This window comes from Trifolium pratense, linkage group LG4 (genome assembly GCF_020283565.1).
Source record: "Trifolium pratense cultivar HEN17-A07 linkage group LG4, ARS_RC_1.1, whole genome shotgun sequence".
NCBI lineage: Eukaryota > Viridiplantae > Streptophyta > Magnoliopsida > Fabales > Fabaceae > Trifolium > Trifolium pratense.
The window spans coordinates 24,059,721-24,077,595 of NC_060062.1; the positions used below are offsets into that span (position 1 = coordinate 24,059,721).

Below are 17,875 nucleotides of genomic sequence, written 5' to 3' on the forward strand. Positions count from 1 at the left end.
TAAATCAGAAAAAAAAAAATTTTATCCTATCTTGCTGATAACCCAACTTAAATTCAGGATAAGAATTTTAACTAGAGAGACATGATATGATAAGCTTCAGGATTAACTTATCATATCTTGTTGTGTCACCAAATACCGGATTGAGACAGGATATGATACAATTATCATATATCATGTCTCTTATCCTATGCACCAAACGGACCCCAAATATCAAATATAAGTTTATAAACTAATAAAAAAAGTTAATTGATTTGTAGCGTTAAATTAATAAATAGACTAAATAAAACTAATAAATAAGTTAATTGACTAAATGTATGTACACAAAAAAAGGTTAAGAGACCGGTGGTAGTGTGATTTGTATTGGCCAACAATCTACATTTAATCACTATCATATTTTCAAGGCAGATTGTACTTAATGAACTTCATAGTGACGAGACTATGATTCTTGGAAATATAAGCATTTGAGCATTATAAAGGAATCAAAATTTGAAATTCAAATTAAGAGAGAGAAAATGGTGGATTCCAACCTGGACTATTTTCAACAAAGACTATCTTTTGAAATGAAGCGAACTGTATTACATTTATTATTGACTAGCGGTCAGATGGGGCGCGTTTCGCATCTGTCTGTCTGTGTCTATTATGCAAACTTATGTAAAAAAAACATGTCTTATGTTATGTTGAGTTTGTTAATAAACGATTTTTGGTGCTAAAAAAAAAGACATGCCTTATGTGATTGTGAGTTTGTTAATAAAAGATTTTTGTTGCTAATCTAGGATATTGTTGGTATTATGAATAGTTCACAACAAATTTTTTTTTATACTCTTTATATATATGTATAGATGGCCAACAATCTACATTTAATCACTATCATATTTTCAAGGCAGATTGCACTTAATTACATGCTTATTTTCAAGGTAGACTATCTTTAAAATGAAATGAGGGTTATTGCATTTATCATTGATTACTAATACCAATTACCAAGAACTTCATAGTGACGAGACTATGATTCTTGGAAATATAAGCATTTGAGCATTATAAAGGAATCAAAATTTGAAATTCAAATTAAGAGAGAGAAAATGGTGGATTCCAACCTGGACTATTTTCAACAAAGACTATCTTTTGAAATGAAGCGAACTGTATTACATTTATTACTGACTAGCGGTCAGACGGGGTGCGTTTCGCATCTGTCTGTGTCTATTATGCAAACTTATGTAAAAAAAACATGTCTTATGTTATGTTGAGTTTGTTAATAAAAGATTTTTGGTGCTAAAAAAAAGACATGTCTTATGTGATTGTGAGTTTGTTAATAAAAGATTTTTGTTGTTAAAAAAAAATCTAGGATATTGTTGTTATTATGAAAAGTTCACACCAAATTTTTTTTTTTATCCTCTTTATATATATGTATAGATTACTAATGCCAATTACCAAGGGTTTCATAGTGACGGTTAGGGTTCTTGGAAATATATATGGAGAGCATTTAAAGAGCATTATCTAGGAATCAAATTTGACATTCAAGTTAGGACACAAAAAGGGTGAATTATATATATAGATATTATGGTTAAATAAGTTTTTGATCCCAGTAAATATCTCAAATTGGTTTTTATCCATATAAAAAATTTCAATAAATTTTTTGTCCTCAAATATTTTTTGCCACAACTTTTGTGTACTTTCACTTTTTTTATGGTTTTTTGTATTATAAGAACCTCTCTCATAAAAATTTAGAATTTTTAAACATAAGATTAATTATTTATGATAATTCTTTATTTTTTATATTTTTAAAAGGAAATAATTTGTTATATCAATAAATAAATAAATGATATATAAAATAAGAAATATTTCTTTATAGTTAAAAATTAAATACAATAGTAAAGTTTTTTTTTTTTTTTTTGGCTACAAGGTAAAATGAATTTGGCTTAAAATTGAACTAAATTCATTTTACATTTAGATTTAAGGCTCGAGAAATTATTAAATAATAATTCTTTAAACTCACTTGGGGTTGGTCTGGTGGTGTTGAATTTAGTCCTTGGAGTATGCTCCTCTCAAAGTTTCAGGTTCGATTCCCCCTGGTGCCAATTTCGGTGGGCTATAAGTTCATACAGAGCAAAAAAAAACTCTGACTTTAAATGGGGCCCCTTGAATTAATCACTCCTAAAATTAGATACCAAGTTTTAAAAAAACTAATAATTCATTGAACTATTTATCTACTGACCAATTATAAGAATACAGTTATTATAAAAGAAATAAAAATTATACGGATACAATGCCTAGAAGAAGTCATTATTTTCTCTATAAAAAATAAAGATAATACATGACAGGACAAAACTGTACCGGAGAAATATAAAATGATAATATTTTTATATTCGAAAATAAAATGGGTATTTTTGTATTTTTTTATAGTTGTACCGTGGACAAAAAATTGTATTGTGGTCCGGTGAAGGACAAAAATTCTTGTTTTTGTCATGTTCCTTGATGCTACCTCCATAACCAGTTTCAAATCAAATAAGGTACAACAAAAGTTGTCAGTCCAATTCTGTGTTTTTTAGCAGATCAAATGCACCCTATGTGCAGGAACCCGGGTTCGAACTCGGGACACTCCACTTATTCACCTTTAAGACGGATTTTCTAACTATTGTGCCATGCAATTGTGTAAAGAAAATTATACTTTACTGTACAACCAATCAAACAGAACAAAAATTTATGTTAAAGTATCTTAAATAAGTGTATAACAAGAAAATTTTATAGACTAATAATATAATATATACCTTATTTCTTTTATCATTAAAGTTTCATGACATGTCATAGAAGATATCACAATTGATGATACAATACTTTATTTAAAGTACCATATCATCAATTTGTCATTAAAAAAAATTCATGTTGAATCTTTGTAAATAAACTTTGCTCCGACAATACTTATCCATCTCTTAATCTTTTATTTTTATTAAAAATATAAATGCAAAGGACAATAATTTAAAAATGTAAATTCAGAATTTTAAATACCAATTATACCCTTCTCCTCACAATACATATATCTTAATCTTTGTTTTTATATAAAAACAGAGACAGACAAATAAGGTAAAAAAATTCATAATTATTAAATACTAATTATAACCTTTAAGACACGCAATACACATCTCTAATTTACTTAATTTATAAAAAATAAAAAAAAAAAAAAAAAAAAAAAGGAAAAACAGAAGTAAAAAAAAATCATAAATCTGAAATACCAAGCATACCCTTTCTCCGCTCCAAGTTGATGCTAGGCTATATAAGCCATATGGTGGATGCTGAAATCAATGAATCAAAACATCTGTTTGTAAAATAAGCTAGAGAAAGACCTAGAAAAGAGGAGAAAAAAATATATGTAAGTTGGTTTTTATATTTATATTTTGTTTGAAGGAGAAAGAGGAAGAAGAAGAAGAAATGAGATAAAAATCTCTATTTCTTGTTTGTTTTTTTTTTTTGCTTGAGAAGATTATTAATATTTTTCAATTCTCAAAAAGGCTAACCTTATATATATATATATATATATATATATATCTTTTTTTTTGTAGTAGCATCAATGGCTCGAGTGAGGACAACCCCACATCCGAGGTCGTTAGTTCCTCCAAAACGAACGGTACGAAAATCCGTTCGTCCTCTAAATAACAAAACTTGCACTCCACCAAAGAATGATATTTGCACTGCAGAGAGTTCAGGGAAGGAAATCCACTATCGCGGGGTTAGAAAGCGACCACGGGGCCGATTTGGTGCAGAAATCAGAGACCCATTAACTAAAAAACGTCTTTGGTTAGGTACGTTTAAAACGGCCGAAGAAGCGGCTCGTGCATATGACTTAAAAGCTATTTCATTCCATGGGGAAAGGGCTGTAACAAATTTCCCAGTTGTCGAAGACATCCTTGATAATGATGCTCAGATTCCTCCTGATGCTGTTTCTCCAACTCAGATTCTTCCATCTGTTGTTGTTCCTCTAGTCAACATGATAGAAGACTAGTGAATGTCATTCCTCATGTTATTAGAGAAGATTTTTTAGGAATAGACTTGCTCTTCCCTATTTTCAGATTTTGTTAATCTTTTTAAGATTTTATTAATCTTTTTTGGAGTTTTTGGTTTTGTTCACCCTCTTGTACTTGCACTCTTTTATTTATTGAAATTGGTGTTTGTCTTGTTTTAAAAAAATTATTCATCTATAAGTCATTTGCATATAGTCTAAATCTTATAGTAATTTATATAAATATATATATATAGGGATATGCTAGAATACACCCACCAACAATTGTGAAGGTGTATTCTAGCAAGGAGCACCTTTTTGTTTGGACCAAATAACCCATCCTTTGTAGAAAGCTGTTAAATATATAGGTTTAATTGTAATTTATAAATTATACTTTTTAATTCTTAATTTTTTTTATTACTTTCTCTCTTGCCGGTTCGGTTTCCATTTCTGCAACTAATTGCTTCTCCCTGCTCTCTTCGCGAGCAACCTCATCATTTTAGTCAAATGAAAACAAATTAAACAATCTCATGTTTTTTTTTTTAATTAAAAACTTATAAAAAGAAATATAAAGAAACAAACCAAAATAGGATAAAATTGTTAAGCTCATAAAGCCAATAGCTAGCTGCAACTTCACTTTTTTTTGCGTTGCCATAAGCGAGGAATTCTTACTTGGGCACAAACCCAAGAAAAAATCTTTTAGGCACACATACATGAGTAAAAAATTTTAAAGAAGAAATGACTAGATGATGTGACAATATTAATTTTGTTTTAACTTTATTATATTTGTGAGTGTGTGCCTTAGGTTTGTGCCCAAGTTAGAATTTCTCTGCCATAAGCTATCTAATTGGCCAATGTCAGTGATGGGCAGTCGTCTCTCATCACTTTGGTAATGGCGTAATGTAGGGGGGAGCTGAGAAAAAAAAAACTATAAAACTAATTAATTTTGAATTACGTAACTATCCTTCAACTTGGCTTGGTCCAAATAAAAAGGTGCTCGTTGCTATAGAATACACCTTCACAATTGTTGGTGGGTGTCTTCTAGCATATCCCTATATATATATATATATATATATATTCAATACTTCTGGTAATCTCACTTCTATGTATTCGGGTCATTCAATGACTGACTTTGATATTCTACAAGCTTTTAATGTACATAATCTCCTCCTAAAACCCCAATCATTACTGGAATATTTGGCAACTTCCACCTCTCAGTTGGATAAAGTATAACTTAGATGGTACTTCAAAGGGTAACTCTGACCCTTCTGCTTGTGGAGGTAATGATATAAGTTGCTTTGCTTTTGAAAAACAACATGGATTATCAACAATACCTCAACATTGAACAAAATAGAGGTAATGATATTGTTACACACTTTGTTTTACACAATACATACATAGGGATAATTTTGCCAACAAAAAATAGGACAATTTTGTCAAACCAAAAACTATTATCTTTCCCTATTATGTTTCTTTTACATCAGTCCACCACCACCTGTAACAACACCTCTAACCACCACCACCAAATCTACAAAAGAACCTCCAACCACCACAACATTGTGCATCCTTGTTCCTCCACCGACACCACCGCCAGATCTGTAACTCTGACCACCATAACATAGTTTTGTGGTAGTAATCTTGACCACCAGATCTGCAACAGCCGAAAAACACAATGTTGAGTTCACGAAAGAGATAAGGTGGTCGTGGTTAAGATGATGCAGTGGCGACGATTGATGTTTCGTCGGTTCTCATCGATGAATATTGAACGTAGGAGTTACATAGGACGATCAGAGACAGAGGTCCGATGAGTGAAACAGAAACGAAGGTCGGAGAAGAAATAGAGGGCGGCCAGAGAAGACATAGAGGTTGTCGGAGAAGAAATCCAATGTGTTATTTGTGCTTGTGAAGTGAAGAAAGTGAACCGACGACGAGTGTGACTTTAGTCCCTTCAGAGTGTGACTTTAGATTATTCGGCGGTTCAACAAGTACTTCTCATCAATTATTGGATAAGATCAAGTTGTTTTCCTATAGGTGGTTGAAAACGACGAGTGTGACTTTAGTCTTAAACTACCATAGCTGGTGGTCTGATCCTTTCCTTTGTTTGGGCCTTGTATGATTTTTTTATGGTTCTTTTCGTGACTCTTTGTAAATATTTTTAGTCGTTCTCAGTATACCTTGTACTGGGAAGACTGTTTATTAATATATATCTTATTTTAGCTTGTTCAAAAAATAAAATAACTCTGAAGTATGTGACTATGTGAGTAAACTATGTGTATGGAAATTTGTGTTATAATAATACAATTGTATCTTGAAAGGGTTCTCATAATTTTGAGGAACAACAACAACGACAAAATATCCAAATCTTCAAATCCCTAAATCTCAAATCTTTAAACCTAGATTCTTAACTTGAACAAAATAGAAGAAATATTTTTTTGGATTTGTTTAAAGATTTGAGTTTGGAAGATGAAGAAGAAGATTTAGGTTGAAGATATGAGTTTCATTTTAATTTTTTAGGTTGAAGTGTTTGAAGATATGATTTTTTGGGTTTGTTTGAAAGAGTTGATGAAGATTAAGATTAAGAAGAATGGAAGAAAGAAAATGAAGAAATGAGGAAAAAGTCTATTGGTGATAACTGATAATGCATTGTTAGATATGGTAGACGGACAAAATTTAATGTTTTTTTTTCTTTTCAAAAAGATCAAAGGATTAAAATTAAAAAATGTATTGAAGTATATGCTGGACCACCTACAATTTTGGTCCACCTAATTACAGTTGATCAATGTGACAAACATAAATATCTTTTAAGAGTCCAAAGCGGCTTGTTTATTGATTGAGGGACCAATATGAAGCCAATTTTTTGAGGGACCACCTACAATTATTTTGACAAGCAAACATGGTTGCTCATACGTTAGCTAGGGCGGCCATCTTTTGGTCTAGTTGTTATGTCTATGATGTATTACCTATTTGTATTACCTCATTATTGAATAATGAAATGATATAAGTTTTTGTTTGTAAAAAAAAAAAAACTAATTAAGCCTATTAAATAATATTGTTTAACTGTCCCGTGAGCTTAGCTTAGTTGACATGAACTTTGCATTATATATGCAGGGACCGAGGTTCGAACCTGGTCATTCTACTTATATATCCATTTTAACGATGGAATTTATAGTCCTTGGACTACTTGACAAAAAAAAAAAATAATACTGTATAAACCTATTTTAGAGTGTTAAATGCTTTTTTTGTTATTAATAATATTTCAAATGATATGTCCCCGTGAGCTTAGTTCAGTTGGTAGGGACATCACATTATATATGCGAGAGCTGGAGTTCGAACCCCGAACAATCCACTTATTCACCTTTAAGGTGAAATTTATAGCCACTAGACAATTAGACAAAAAAAATGATATTAAGTACCCAAAAAAATTCAAATGATACTCGCTTTTTCTTTTTTGATATAAAAATGATACTCACTTTAGTTTTAAATATAAGTAAAATGTATCTGACTGAAAATTAAACTAAATTCATTTGACATTTTATTTGTAATTAATGTTCTAGAAATTATTAAATTTATAATATATTAGACTTTCTAATATAATTTTTAAAGTTTTAAACTTATCTTTTAACTTTGTAACAAATTACTCCGTTACCCTTTTTTTTTTGAATGCTCCGTTACCCTTTTAATGTATAGTTATCTATCTCTTAATCTTTTATTTTTATTAAAAAATTTGACAAACAAATGAGATAAAAAAAATCATAAATATTAAATACCAATTATACCATTCCCCTCACAATACACATCTCTTAATGTTTTATTTTTATATAAAAAAAAGACAAACAAATAAGGTAAAAAAATAAATTAATAAATTGCAAAAAATAAATAAATAAATAAATTGAAAATATCAATTATACCCTTCTCCTCACAATATATATCTCTTAGTCTTTTATTGTATTAAAAAGAATATATAAAAAAGATAGAAAATAAGGTAAAAATATAATTACATAAATATTAAATACCAATCATACCCTTGATCAAGATTATATAAGTCCTTTGCCTTCATGTTGAAATCATATCAAACAAAATTATTGGGTCCCCAAAAAACAAACTCTCTGTAAAATAAGAGAAAGAAAAATAAACAAAGTAAGTTGTTTATTATTTTTATATTTCAGAGAGAGAGAGAGAGAGGATGAAAGAAACGCGATTATTAAAAATCTGTTTCTAGTCTTTTTTTCGTTGAGAAGTGATTAATCACTTTTTCAATTCTCCAAACAAAAAAACTTAACCATCATTTTTTTTTCTCTTTCAGATTTTTTGGTAACGGCATCTCGATGGCTCGCCAGAGGTTAACGCGAGAACCACGATTGCCACTGCCAAGACTGGTGCTTCGAGCACCGATTCCCGCTCCGGCGAACGTAAATCAAGCTCCGGAGGAGGAGAACGTTGTTCTCATTCCGCCGCACGTAAATCCAACTCCGGACACGGAAATCCGGTACAGAGGCGTTCGGAAGCGACCGTGGGGACGGTACGCTGCGGAAATCCGAGATCCCTCAAAAAAGGCCAGGGTCTGGTTAGGAACCTTTAACACCGCTTTAGAAGCGGCTAGAGCTTATGATGATAAAGCTATTATGTTCCGCGGAGCGAAGGCAAAGACCAATTTTCCAATTCCGGAACATATCTTGGCTGCTGCTGAGATTCCTGCTGCCGCTGCTCCTGCTGCTCATCGGGTTAATGATAGAATTGAGCTTTTGAATTTTGAGATTCCGGTGAATAGGCCGACTTCGAGCGGAATGAGCAGTACGGTTGAGTCATTCAGCGGACCTAGGGCTGTTGTTGTTGGTTCGTCGTCAACAACAGCTGTTTCTAGGGTCCCTGTTGGTCCGGATCATAGTGATTGTGATTCGTCTTCATCCGTTGTTGATGATGATGATGATGAAGATTGCGTTGTTGTTGCTTCTTCATCATCATCAGTCAAGAAGCCACTGGAGATCGATCTGAATTTCCCTGCGCCAATGAATGATGAAGAGATCCGTGCTACGGCCTTGCATCTTTGACTTGTTGTTGTTGTTGCTGCTGGTGCCGATGCTGCTGAATTATCTTTTTTATCTTTTAATTTTATGAATGTAGTTTTTGAGTCTTGGAAAAAAAGAGGGAAAAATAAGAATTTTACTTTGTTAGATTGTTATGAGTATGATGATTGTTGTAGAGTATTGAAATAGGACATGGCCATCCATCTATGTAATGTTATGTGATAAGTGAAGGTTTATTTCAACTTGGATGGTTATGTCTATGTTGTTGTAAGTTATTTGGATCCTGTCATGTAACATTGGAATGGCATTGGATATGAATTTCATTTCATCTTTTTAGAGTTCTTCTTTTGTTCTCTCTCAACTCTTTTTTTCTTGTGTATAAAAATAATGTTAATCAGATGATAGAATAAATCTACATTTTGCTTATACTTTGGTTGTTGATCTTACCATTTGTTCAATCTGCATAGCATTGTCATTGAGTGTTGCAATTCAATTATGATATCTTGTGGGATTTTGAGGTAAGATAGAGTAATGATTGGTAGTATCTTATGATGGATCGATACATGTTTAACCTCGATTTCGAACAAAACTGGATTCAATTGCTGTGAATTGTTGTGCGCGTTTTGGAAATGGATCACAAACTTGAATCTCGATTTTATTGCACTATGTATCATACGATTTATAATAAGATTGGATTTAAGATTTGGAGGATATGTCATCAATCATGTTTTGAATCTGGATTCGCGATCTACTTAGTCGATTAATCTTTTAGATTTGGTTATTTTCCTGCAAAATCTTTGATGTTGTATAAAGGGTTTGAACTTTGGAGCTTGATCACTTCTTAGTGGATACTTCTTAAGATATGATATTATATTTAAATCTAGTAAAGCTTTGTTTATTGTTAGTCTCGAATGACACAATTGCTGGCAACAGAGAAACTGGATTGAGGTTAGTTGAATAGGATTAGGGGACACTCTCCCTCAAGTCAAGTTATGAAGAAGAATTTTTCTTTTTAAAATTTAATGGTCTAATGGATGCTGAATATGTCATGTCCAAATACATTGACATTAGTTCTCATCTTTGGTAAAATATCGTGCAAATCCTTCATTTCCTTAACAATATTATTTTTTGGGAAAATTTTAACAATACAGGAAATATTAATATTTTTCTTTTTTTTTTTGACTAAATTAATATTTTTCATTTAAAAAACATGTGTTTGGTCAAAATATCTTCGTAACGGTAATAAAATGTGTAATACTTTGGGTTTGGGAGCTATTATCATGCTTCTTTTTTTTAAGGTAATTTTTCATGCTTCCTCTTCTCTTAATCAAAATGTAAAATGTATTTAGTTTAAATTTGTACTAAATACATTTGATTTTTTATTTATATTTAAGACTAAAATGAGTTTTCTCGTAAATAGAGAGTAGAAAGAGTAATTATTTATTTGCGTGAATTTTGCTCGGTTAGTAGGGACATCATAATATATGCAGAGTTGAAGATCATACTTCGAACTTCGAAGTGTAATTTTTAGTCACTAGGCTACATCACCAAAAACAAAAAAGAAAAGAAAGAGTAATTACTCCCTCCGGTCTTTTTTATAAGAAACAAAAGTAAAAAAAAATTGGTCTTTTATATAAGAAACTTTGACCAATATTTAAATGTATTAGATGCTAAATTTCATTTGTACCCTTATTTATCATGTGAGAGAATCTTAAAAGTAACTAAGTTTGTGGAATTAGAGTGATTAAATAGGGATATTCAAGGAATACATTTAAATTTATAAGAGTATTAAATGAAGATAACTATTTACAATGTATTTTTCTGGTCTGTGTAATTTTTTCAAAGTGTTCCTTATAAAAATGACCGGATGAGGTATTTCACATGAGGGAAACAAACCAACTAATTGGTTAGCTAATTTTAGTTTAACTTTGAACTCAAGATTTGTATATTTCAAGGATTCCTCCGAGAGATCTTTAAAATCTTCTTTTTGATGATATTTCCAGAGCTTGAATGCCACAAAATGTTCTCTTTGGTTTCTTTTTCTTTTTTGGGGCTCTGCGTTATTTTAATACAAAAAAAGCACTTATTGTCGAATTAAAAAAAAAAGCACTTATTCGTGAATATAGTTTAATTGGTATGAATATTATGCTATACAAGGATTGAGATTTAAACTTAGATTGTCCACTTATTCACCTTAATGGTGAAATTTTGGCCACTAGGTTAGTTGATAAAAAAGAGAGTAAGTTATACGTCCCTTAAATACGGATTAGGATTCTCTAAAGTCACAATTTCCTACATTTCCTACATTTAAGCAAAAGTTTAGAGTATTTTGGTCTTTACAACATACATAAATATGCCACGTTTTCTCTTTCTTAGTTAAAATTTGCTTGAATGCGGGTGAATTTAGGACATTTGAATTTAGAGAATCCAAATCCAATATTTAGAGAATCCAAATCCCTTAAATACAACTCAGCTGTTAGCTGCAACCTGCAGCAATGCTGCTTTGTATGGGTCTGGGATCGAATCCATGATTTTGTACTTCAAATTTATTGTGTGCAAGTTTACCATTAGACTACTTGATAACAAAAGAGTAATAAATACGATTGGTTTCAGTAAAAACTTTAGAGTGAGAGAATGATGTTGCAGGTTAAAGTAACGAAAATCTTAGAACTAAAAAATGACTAACAAAAGAATATATATTTGTCTCCTTCCAATACACTAACAAGTCATAAACCCAGAGTTTCCTAATCAAAGACTTGTCTATTTATTTACTACTACTACATCAAAGTCAAACCCTCAATGTTAAGACATATGTTTAGTTGCGACAAAAATGTAATCATCACCAAATAGGACGGATTTTGGGAGAATCCGGGTTCGATTCCTGGGTGGAACAATTTCTTGGCCAGATTTTACTTACCTCGCGACCGAACTCTGGACTACTAGGACCCCTTTCCCCTAGGAACCAGAGGATTATAAAAAAAAAAGTGATCATCACATGTTTTGAGACCCAACCTTTTCCACATGGTATACTAATTTACGTTTTAGATTCTGATATCTTCATAGTAACAACCTATTGATATGAGTAGGAATGACAATGTATATCAACGGATACACATAGTAGTATTTCTCTCTAAGCCACTTTTTCTTCATTGTCTGTTTTAACCATCAACTATAGTTGCAACAAGTGGCATGAAAGTAATTGGGTCGACGAAAGGTTCAATCCATACCTGGTGTTGAAAGTCTTTTTGATAATGGTGATCAAGTGGCATATTGCTTTGAGTGTTATAACAACAGTGCAAATGTATGTGGATAAACAAAAAATTGATTAACAAGGAGCATAATAAATAGAATTAACTCACATTTGAGGGGGATATTATTGTGTAGCAAGTGTAAGGTTGGAAGTTTCACATTTGAGCAACATATATGCGAAAGGGCCCATAAACTTATTACCTTAGGTTTTGGGTAATGTGGTGTCTAATTCACTTGTGTGGTTGCTGTTGTTCCAATGTGAATGATCTTTGAGACCCTTCTCATAACCCAACGGTGCTTGCTTGTCCTCAACAGAGCATCCATATACTTTCTTTTGTTTATGAGTGATAAAATGGATCCTAAGAAGTCTAGCAACTATATAAATTTAAGTCTAGGTTTTTCAGTAGTACAATAGAAAAAGGATCCTAAGAAGTCTAAAAGTACAGGTATAAGACTAGGCTATTGGACAATGGATCTACGCAAAAAGAAGGGGTTAATCAACAAGATATTTTCTCCAATGATAAAACATATTTCTATTAGGGTGCTATTAAGTTTTGTTGCTCATGGTGATTTTGAGCTAGAACTTCTTGATGTGAAGACAAGCTTCGTAAACGATGATTTGAACAAGGAAATCCTCCATATGTATCAAACTGATGATCAAACTGATGGATACAAGGTTGATGGTAAAGAGAGACAAATGTGTCGCTTGAGGAAATCACTTAAATGGATTGAACCAATTTGCTTGCTAGTGGTATAAGTGATTTAACTAATTTATGTTAAAGCAATATTTTTCTGAAAGTGATAACGATTGCTGTGTATATATTCGTAAGCTTCATGAAAGTGATTATATTTATCTTCTATTGTATGTGGAAGACATATTTATTGCTTCAGAAAGCAAGGTGAAGATTGAGGATAGATAAGTTAAAATGCAACTTGGTGAAGAGTTCTTCAAGACAAAAAGACTAGGGAGTTGCCAATAAAATACTAGGTATGTCGATCAGAAGAGAAAGATTAAATTAAAAGTGTTCTTGAGTCAAAAAGGCTACATTGAACATGTTATTGAAAGGTTTGGGATGAAAGGTGCTAAGTCAATAATGACTCTATTGAATCCACATTTTAAGCTCTATAGGCTATAGTGAACAATCTTCCACTACAATGAAAGATAAGACATGCATAAAATGTGTTCCTTATGCTAGTACATTTGGCAGTTCAATGTACGCAACGGTTTACAAGGGGTTAGTGTTGTTAGTAGATTCATGGCGAATCTGGGAAAGGAACACTAGCAAGCGGTGAAATGAGTTTTAAGGTACATAAAATGTACCATTGACACATGTTTGTGCTTTGGTGAAGATTCTGATTATTTTTGTATGGTTTAAATGGGTCAGATTATTTTTCCCCAATTTTTTTATAATATCTTTTATTTTTATTTTAATCTCTTCAGGGGTGTTCGACACTCCTTTTGCTTAAAAAAATAAAATAAAATTTGAGCTCTCCTCACAAAAATCATAAAATGGTGTGTTACTTGCATTTTATATGATGTCATTATTATCTCAAGATGCTTTTTAATAGTGATGCAATGTTGTACTCACAAATATAATTAAGTTAGTAGAGACATTGCATGTAATATATAGTGATTGAGGTTCATTTTTTTTTGGTTTATAACCCTCTGGTTCCTAGGGGAAATGGGCCGTAGTAGTCCAGAGTTCGGTCGCGAGAAAAAATAATAATGTGATGCAGTTTTGACAAATACTTCTTTTTGGTTTATAACCCTCTTATATGTATTTAGGGTAGACTGAAAATGAGTTTAGTCGAATCGGACTCAATTGAGCTCAACTCAATAAAAATAAATTCAGCTCAAAACTCGTCTCGAGTTCAATATAAACCTTTTTTCGAGTGTGAATTTCACTCATTTAAAATTAATGAACAACTCGACTAGCCTCATTAGGTTTAATTCTTTTGTTCAATTTTTTCAATTTTTATAAATGTCAAATTTTCAGATCTTTGACCGTTTAATTTTTATAAATGAACAATGTTCGTTTTCCGGAATGTGTTGAAGTTATTTTGATCATTCCAAGGGGTACGCGAGAAATAGTGGGGGCGAGAAAAGAAAAACTCTATAAAAAAATATATACATATATAATTGGACTTAAAAAATTATGCAAGAAAAAATCTTGCAAACCAACCCATGGTCCAATTTTGTCCACCGCCTCACTTATAAAGGGATAGTATTTTTTTTTTGTAAAAGATTACAAAGTAATTAAGCTAGGAGTATAACTCCCGCAACATCAGCTAAGAAAAGTAAACTAAGAGAAGTTGGACAAAACTCGTGATAAATCAAAGACTTCCCGATTTACATCCTATATTAACTAACTCATCAACACATTAGCTTCACGGTAGGAATGTTCAATCTTAATCTCTCATTCATGCTCCAGAAGCTGTCGAATTCGACGCACCAAGCTTCAACGAGACGAACTAGTTGTACCATCTTCTTGAATCATTTTTGAGAATCAATATGTAATTCCACAAATTTGAATCCAATATTTTAACCCTTCCAAAACACCTCGAAATTCCGCAACACAAATACCACAACTCTATACAAACTTGGAAAAACCTCCTAACAATTCACCATCACTGCCACAAATAAGACCACCACATGTCAAACTATTTTTACTCATAACCATTGGTATTCAATCTTACCCAATTCACCTGTGGAGGATGCCGACTAATAAGAGTGTCTGTCCTTGTAGTAATTTTTCGGTTTAGACAGAATCAACACAATCTACTTTCTATAATTAATTAATCCACCTAAATAATCACTTTTTATCTTTAAAAATTGTGGCAACGCACTAACATAGTAACTTTTCACCAAAGCACTTCTAAATCTAATCATTCACATGTTAGTCACCAAAACATTATCAAAAACAGGACAAAACATAAAAACACAAGATTTAATTGTGGTTTGTTGAAACATAGAAAAAATGGCAGGAATGCTTCCAGGAGTTGAATCTGCTAGAAGGAGACATGTCCATAAAGGAGGTGGATTTTCTGATTCACCATCTTTGACTTCTCATAACACCTCAAGACGCTCTGGTTTCTGTTTGTATGCAAGTAACCATGAATCTCGTCCTTCCTCTTTGTCTTCCTCTTCAATGGTTTGTTCTTTTCAACTTTCATTACACCTTAACAATTAGTCTCTCCTGTCTTTTTTATAAGAAACAACTAATTTTTTAGATTTATTAAATAATTAATGTATCTGGTGATCATCAGAGACATCATTTATTCAACGAACTTGTTTCTTATAAATTCGACATGAGGTAAAAACTAATTTGTTTACTTTTTGCTTCTATGCTTGAACTTGTTAATTAATTTTATTTATGGATTTTAATTTCAACAGCAAAGAAATACAATATTTTATCAGACACACCAAGATGAGAATATGGTTGGAGCAGCTAGAGAAGCCAAACAGAGATTAGATGACAAATTCAGATCACAAAGGGTATCAGAAAACACAAGGTATTTTTTATTGGTGTTCCACTATATACGACATCTTTGTTTTGTAGTTCCTCTTTTATCCGTCTCTATTCGTATTTGATTGATTATCTAAATTGAGGAATGATGTTAATTTTGGAAACTTGTTATTAATTACAGTACTAGGCAAAATAACATAAAGTGTGTGGAGGGTAGAAAAGAAAGCATAGAAGAGTTACAAATTGAGGTATGTGGATCAAGGAAAAGTGGTCCAAGGAAGTTCAGTTGGAGCAAATTGAGCTGGAAAACATCAGAAGAAGATGATTGTGCTGTGTGTTTGGAATCATTTAAGATTGGTGAGAAATTGATTCCTCTCCCTTGTGCACACAAATTCCATTCCAAATGTTTGAAACCTTGGTTACAAAATAATTCACACTGTCCATGCTGTAGAACTACCATTCTTTCCCTCTAGCTAGATTTTACTACTTTTTTTCTTATATATATTGTCTAAAATTTGTTGTACACTTGTTCAATTATTAATAAATTAAGGTATTTTGGACTATGATTTGAATTATTGTTGCTCTGTAATCGTAGACACATGCATAATTAACTGAATTTCATTAACGTTGTGGGTTCATTTGCTGCATTTATGGTTTCATTAACCTAATTATTGTTCCAACAAAAACCTATATGCTATATATGTTTCTGGTAAGTTGGTCCGGTGGTGATCAAAGTTGGACTTGGTACGAAACCACGGTTCGATATCCGCAACTGCAATCAAGAGATGGCTACGACCACTTGGTGCCAGAACTGACCCTCGAATCAGATTAGACTGTACATTGGGTCGGATATTGGTGGTAAATTTTTTTTTATGATTTTTCTAAATACTAGTTTAAAGACTCGTGCATTCGCAAGGTCAATTGATTTTTATTCGATATTTAATTTTGTCCTTCTTATGACATTTTATTATTAAGACTTTACAATATCATTTATTTTATTTTATTTTATTTATAAATTAAAAGTGTCTGAATCACCACCACGTAACGAAGTTGGTAACGACTCCAACCACTCCAAATTGTTATAAGCATGCTTGAGGTTAGCAATTTCATCGGCGCACGAATTATCCTCGTGATAAATGTGTGACCATTGCAAAGTAAGTTCAAAAGCTAAACAATTTAACCACCGAACTAACTTTTGTTAATTTATCTATAATTTCAAATTAAAGATTAAATTTGTTAGGCGTGTGGCTGACGACTTAGAGGAGGGTGAATAAGTCGTAGTTTCAACTTTGCAAGTTTTTCGGAAAATGAGTTATGTTGCGGAAGCACCAGAGTTCGAGATGTCTATCCCCGAACTTATTGGACAATAAGATAATGTGAGTAAATAAGAAATTATGAATTCGTTAACGAAAAGATAAGTTAAAGTGTTCAATTGATTAAATTTGAGGTAAAATTAATCAATTGATAGATCAATGAGTTAATCGAGTTATATAAGTGACGATAGTTTTCAACCAAGTGTAAATAAAATAGAGAAAACTAGTTTAGAAAATTTATCGAACACCTAGTGTATATGGTTCCTTAGTTTGCTAAGGGATACAAGGTTGATAGTAAAGAGAGTCGGGCATGTCCTACAAGAAATCACTTTATTGGAAGTAAATGTACACCATATTGTTTAAACGTCCAGCTATTTCACAAGTGGTTAGTACTTAGTGTTGTTTGTAGATTCATGGCGAATCGGGGAAAGAAATAATAAGTTTTTTTTTTTAAGAAAATAAATAGGAATTTGAATTATATGAACCGTCATAATAAAATAATTTTACACATGCATCTAATAATATACCAACACATCATATATGATATTTAAAAATATATGATGGGTCACATTTATTAAAGGAGGTGGCAACACATCATTGAATGCATGGGTAAAGAATCTGTACACCGATAGTGCACAACAATTAAACTAAAAATTTATATATAAGTGAAAACTAAAAGAATTTCTTAAAAAAAATGTTTAATGCATATGCACCGACAATATAAAATATTTGGCTTAAATGCACTTTTGGTCCCCCTATTTTTAAAAAAATGAAGTTTTGCTCCCCTATTTTAAAAATCAGTTTTTTAGTCCCCCTATTTTTTTTTATTTTTTT

The 17,875-nt window shown here is 31.7% G+C and overlaps 2 protein-coding genes across 2 annotated transcripts; both read left to right on the forward strand.

Annotated features, from left to right (window-relative positions):
* The first annotated feature begins 8,060 nt into the window (after nt 1-8,060).
* On the forward strand, nt 8,061-9,353 carry LOC123921289 (ethylene-responsive transcription factor 3-like). Its single transcript, XM_045973774.1, has one exon. It carries the CDS (start codon nt 8,314-8,316, stop codon nt 9,034-9,036), a length of 723 nt encoding a protein of 240 aa, XP_045829730.1. The 5' UTR covers nt 8,061-8,313; the 3' UTR covers nt 9,037-9,353.
* Nucleotides 9,354-15,099: 5,746 nt separating this feature from the next.
* On the forward strand, nt 15,100-16,291 carry LOC123921290 (probable E3 ubiquitin-protein ligase RHY1A). The gene is made up of 3 exons (XM_045973775.1): nt 15,100-15,413; nt 15,656-15,774; nt 15,910-16,291. The coding sequence occupies exons 1-3, from the start codon at nt 15,240-15,242 to the stop codon at nt 16,199-16,201; spliced, it is 585 nt and encodes a 194-aa protein (XP_045829731.1). The 5' UTR covers nt 15,100-15,239; the 3' UTR covers nt 16,202-16,291.
* Nucleotides 16,292-17,875: the final 1,584 nt, after the last annotated feature.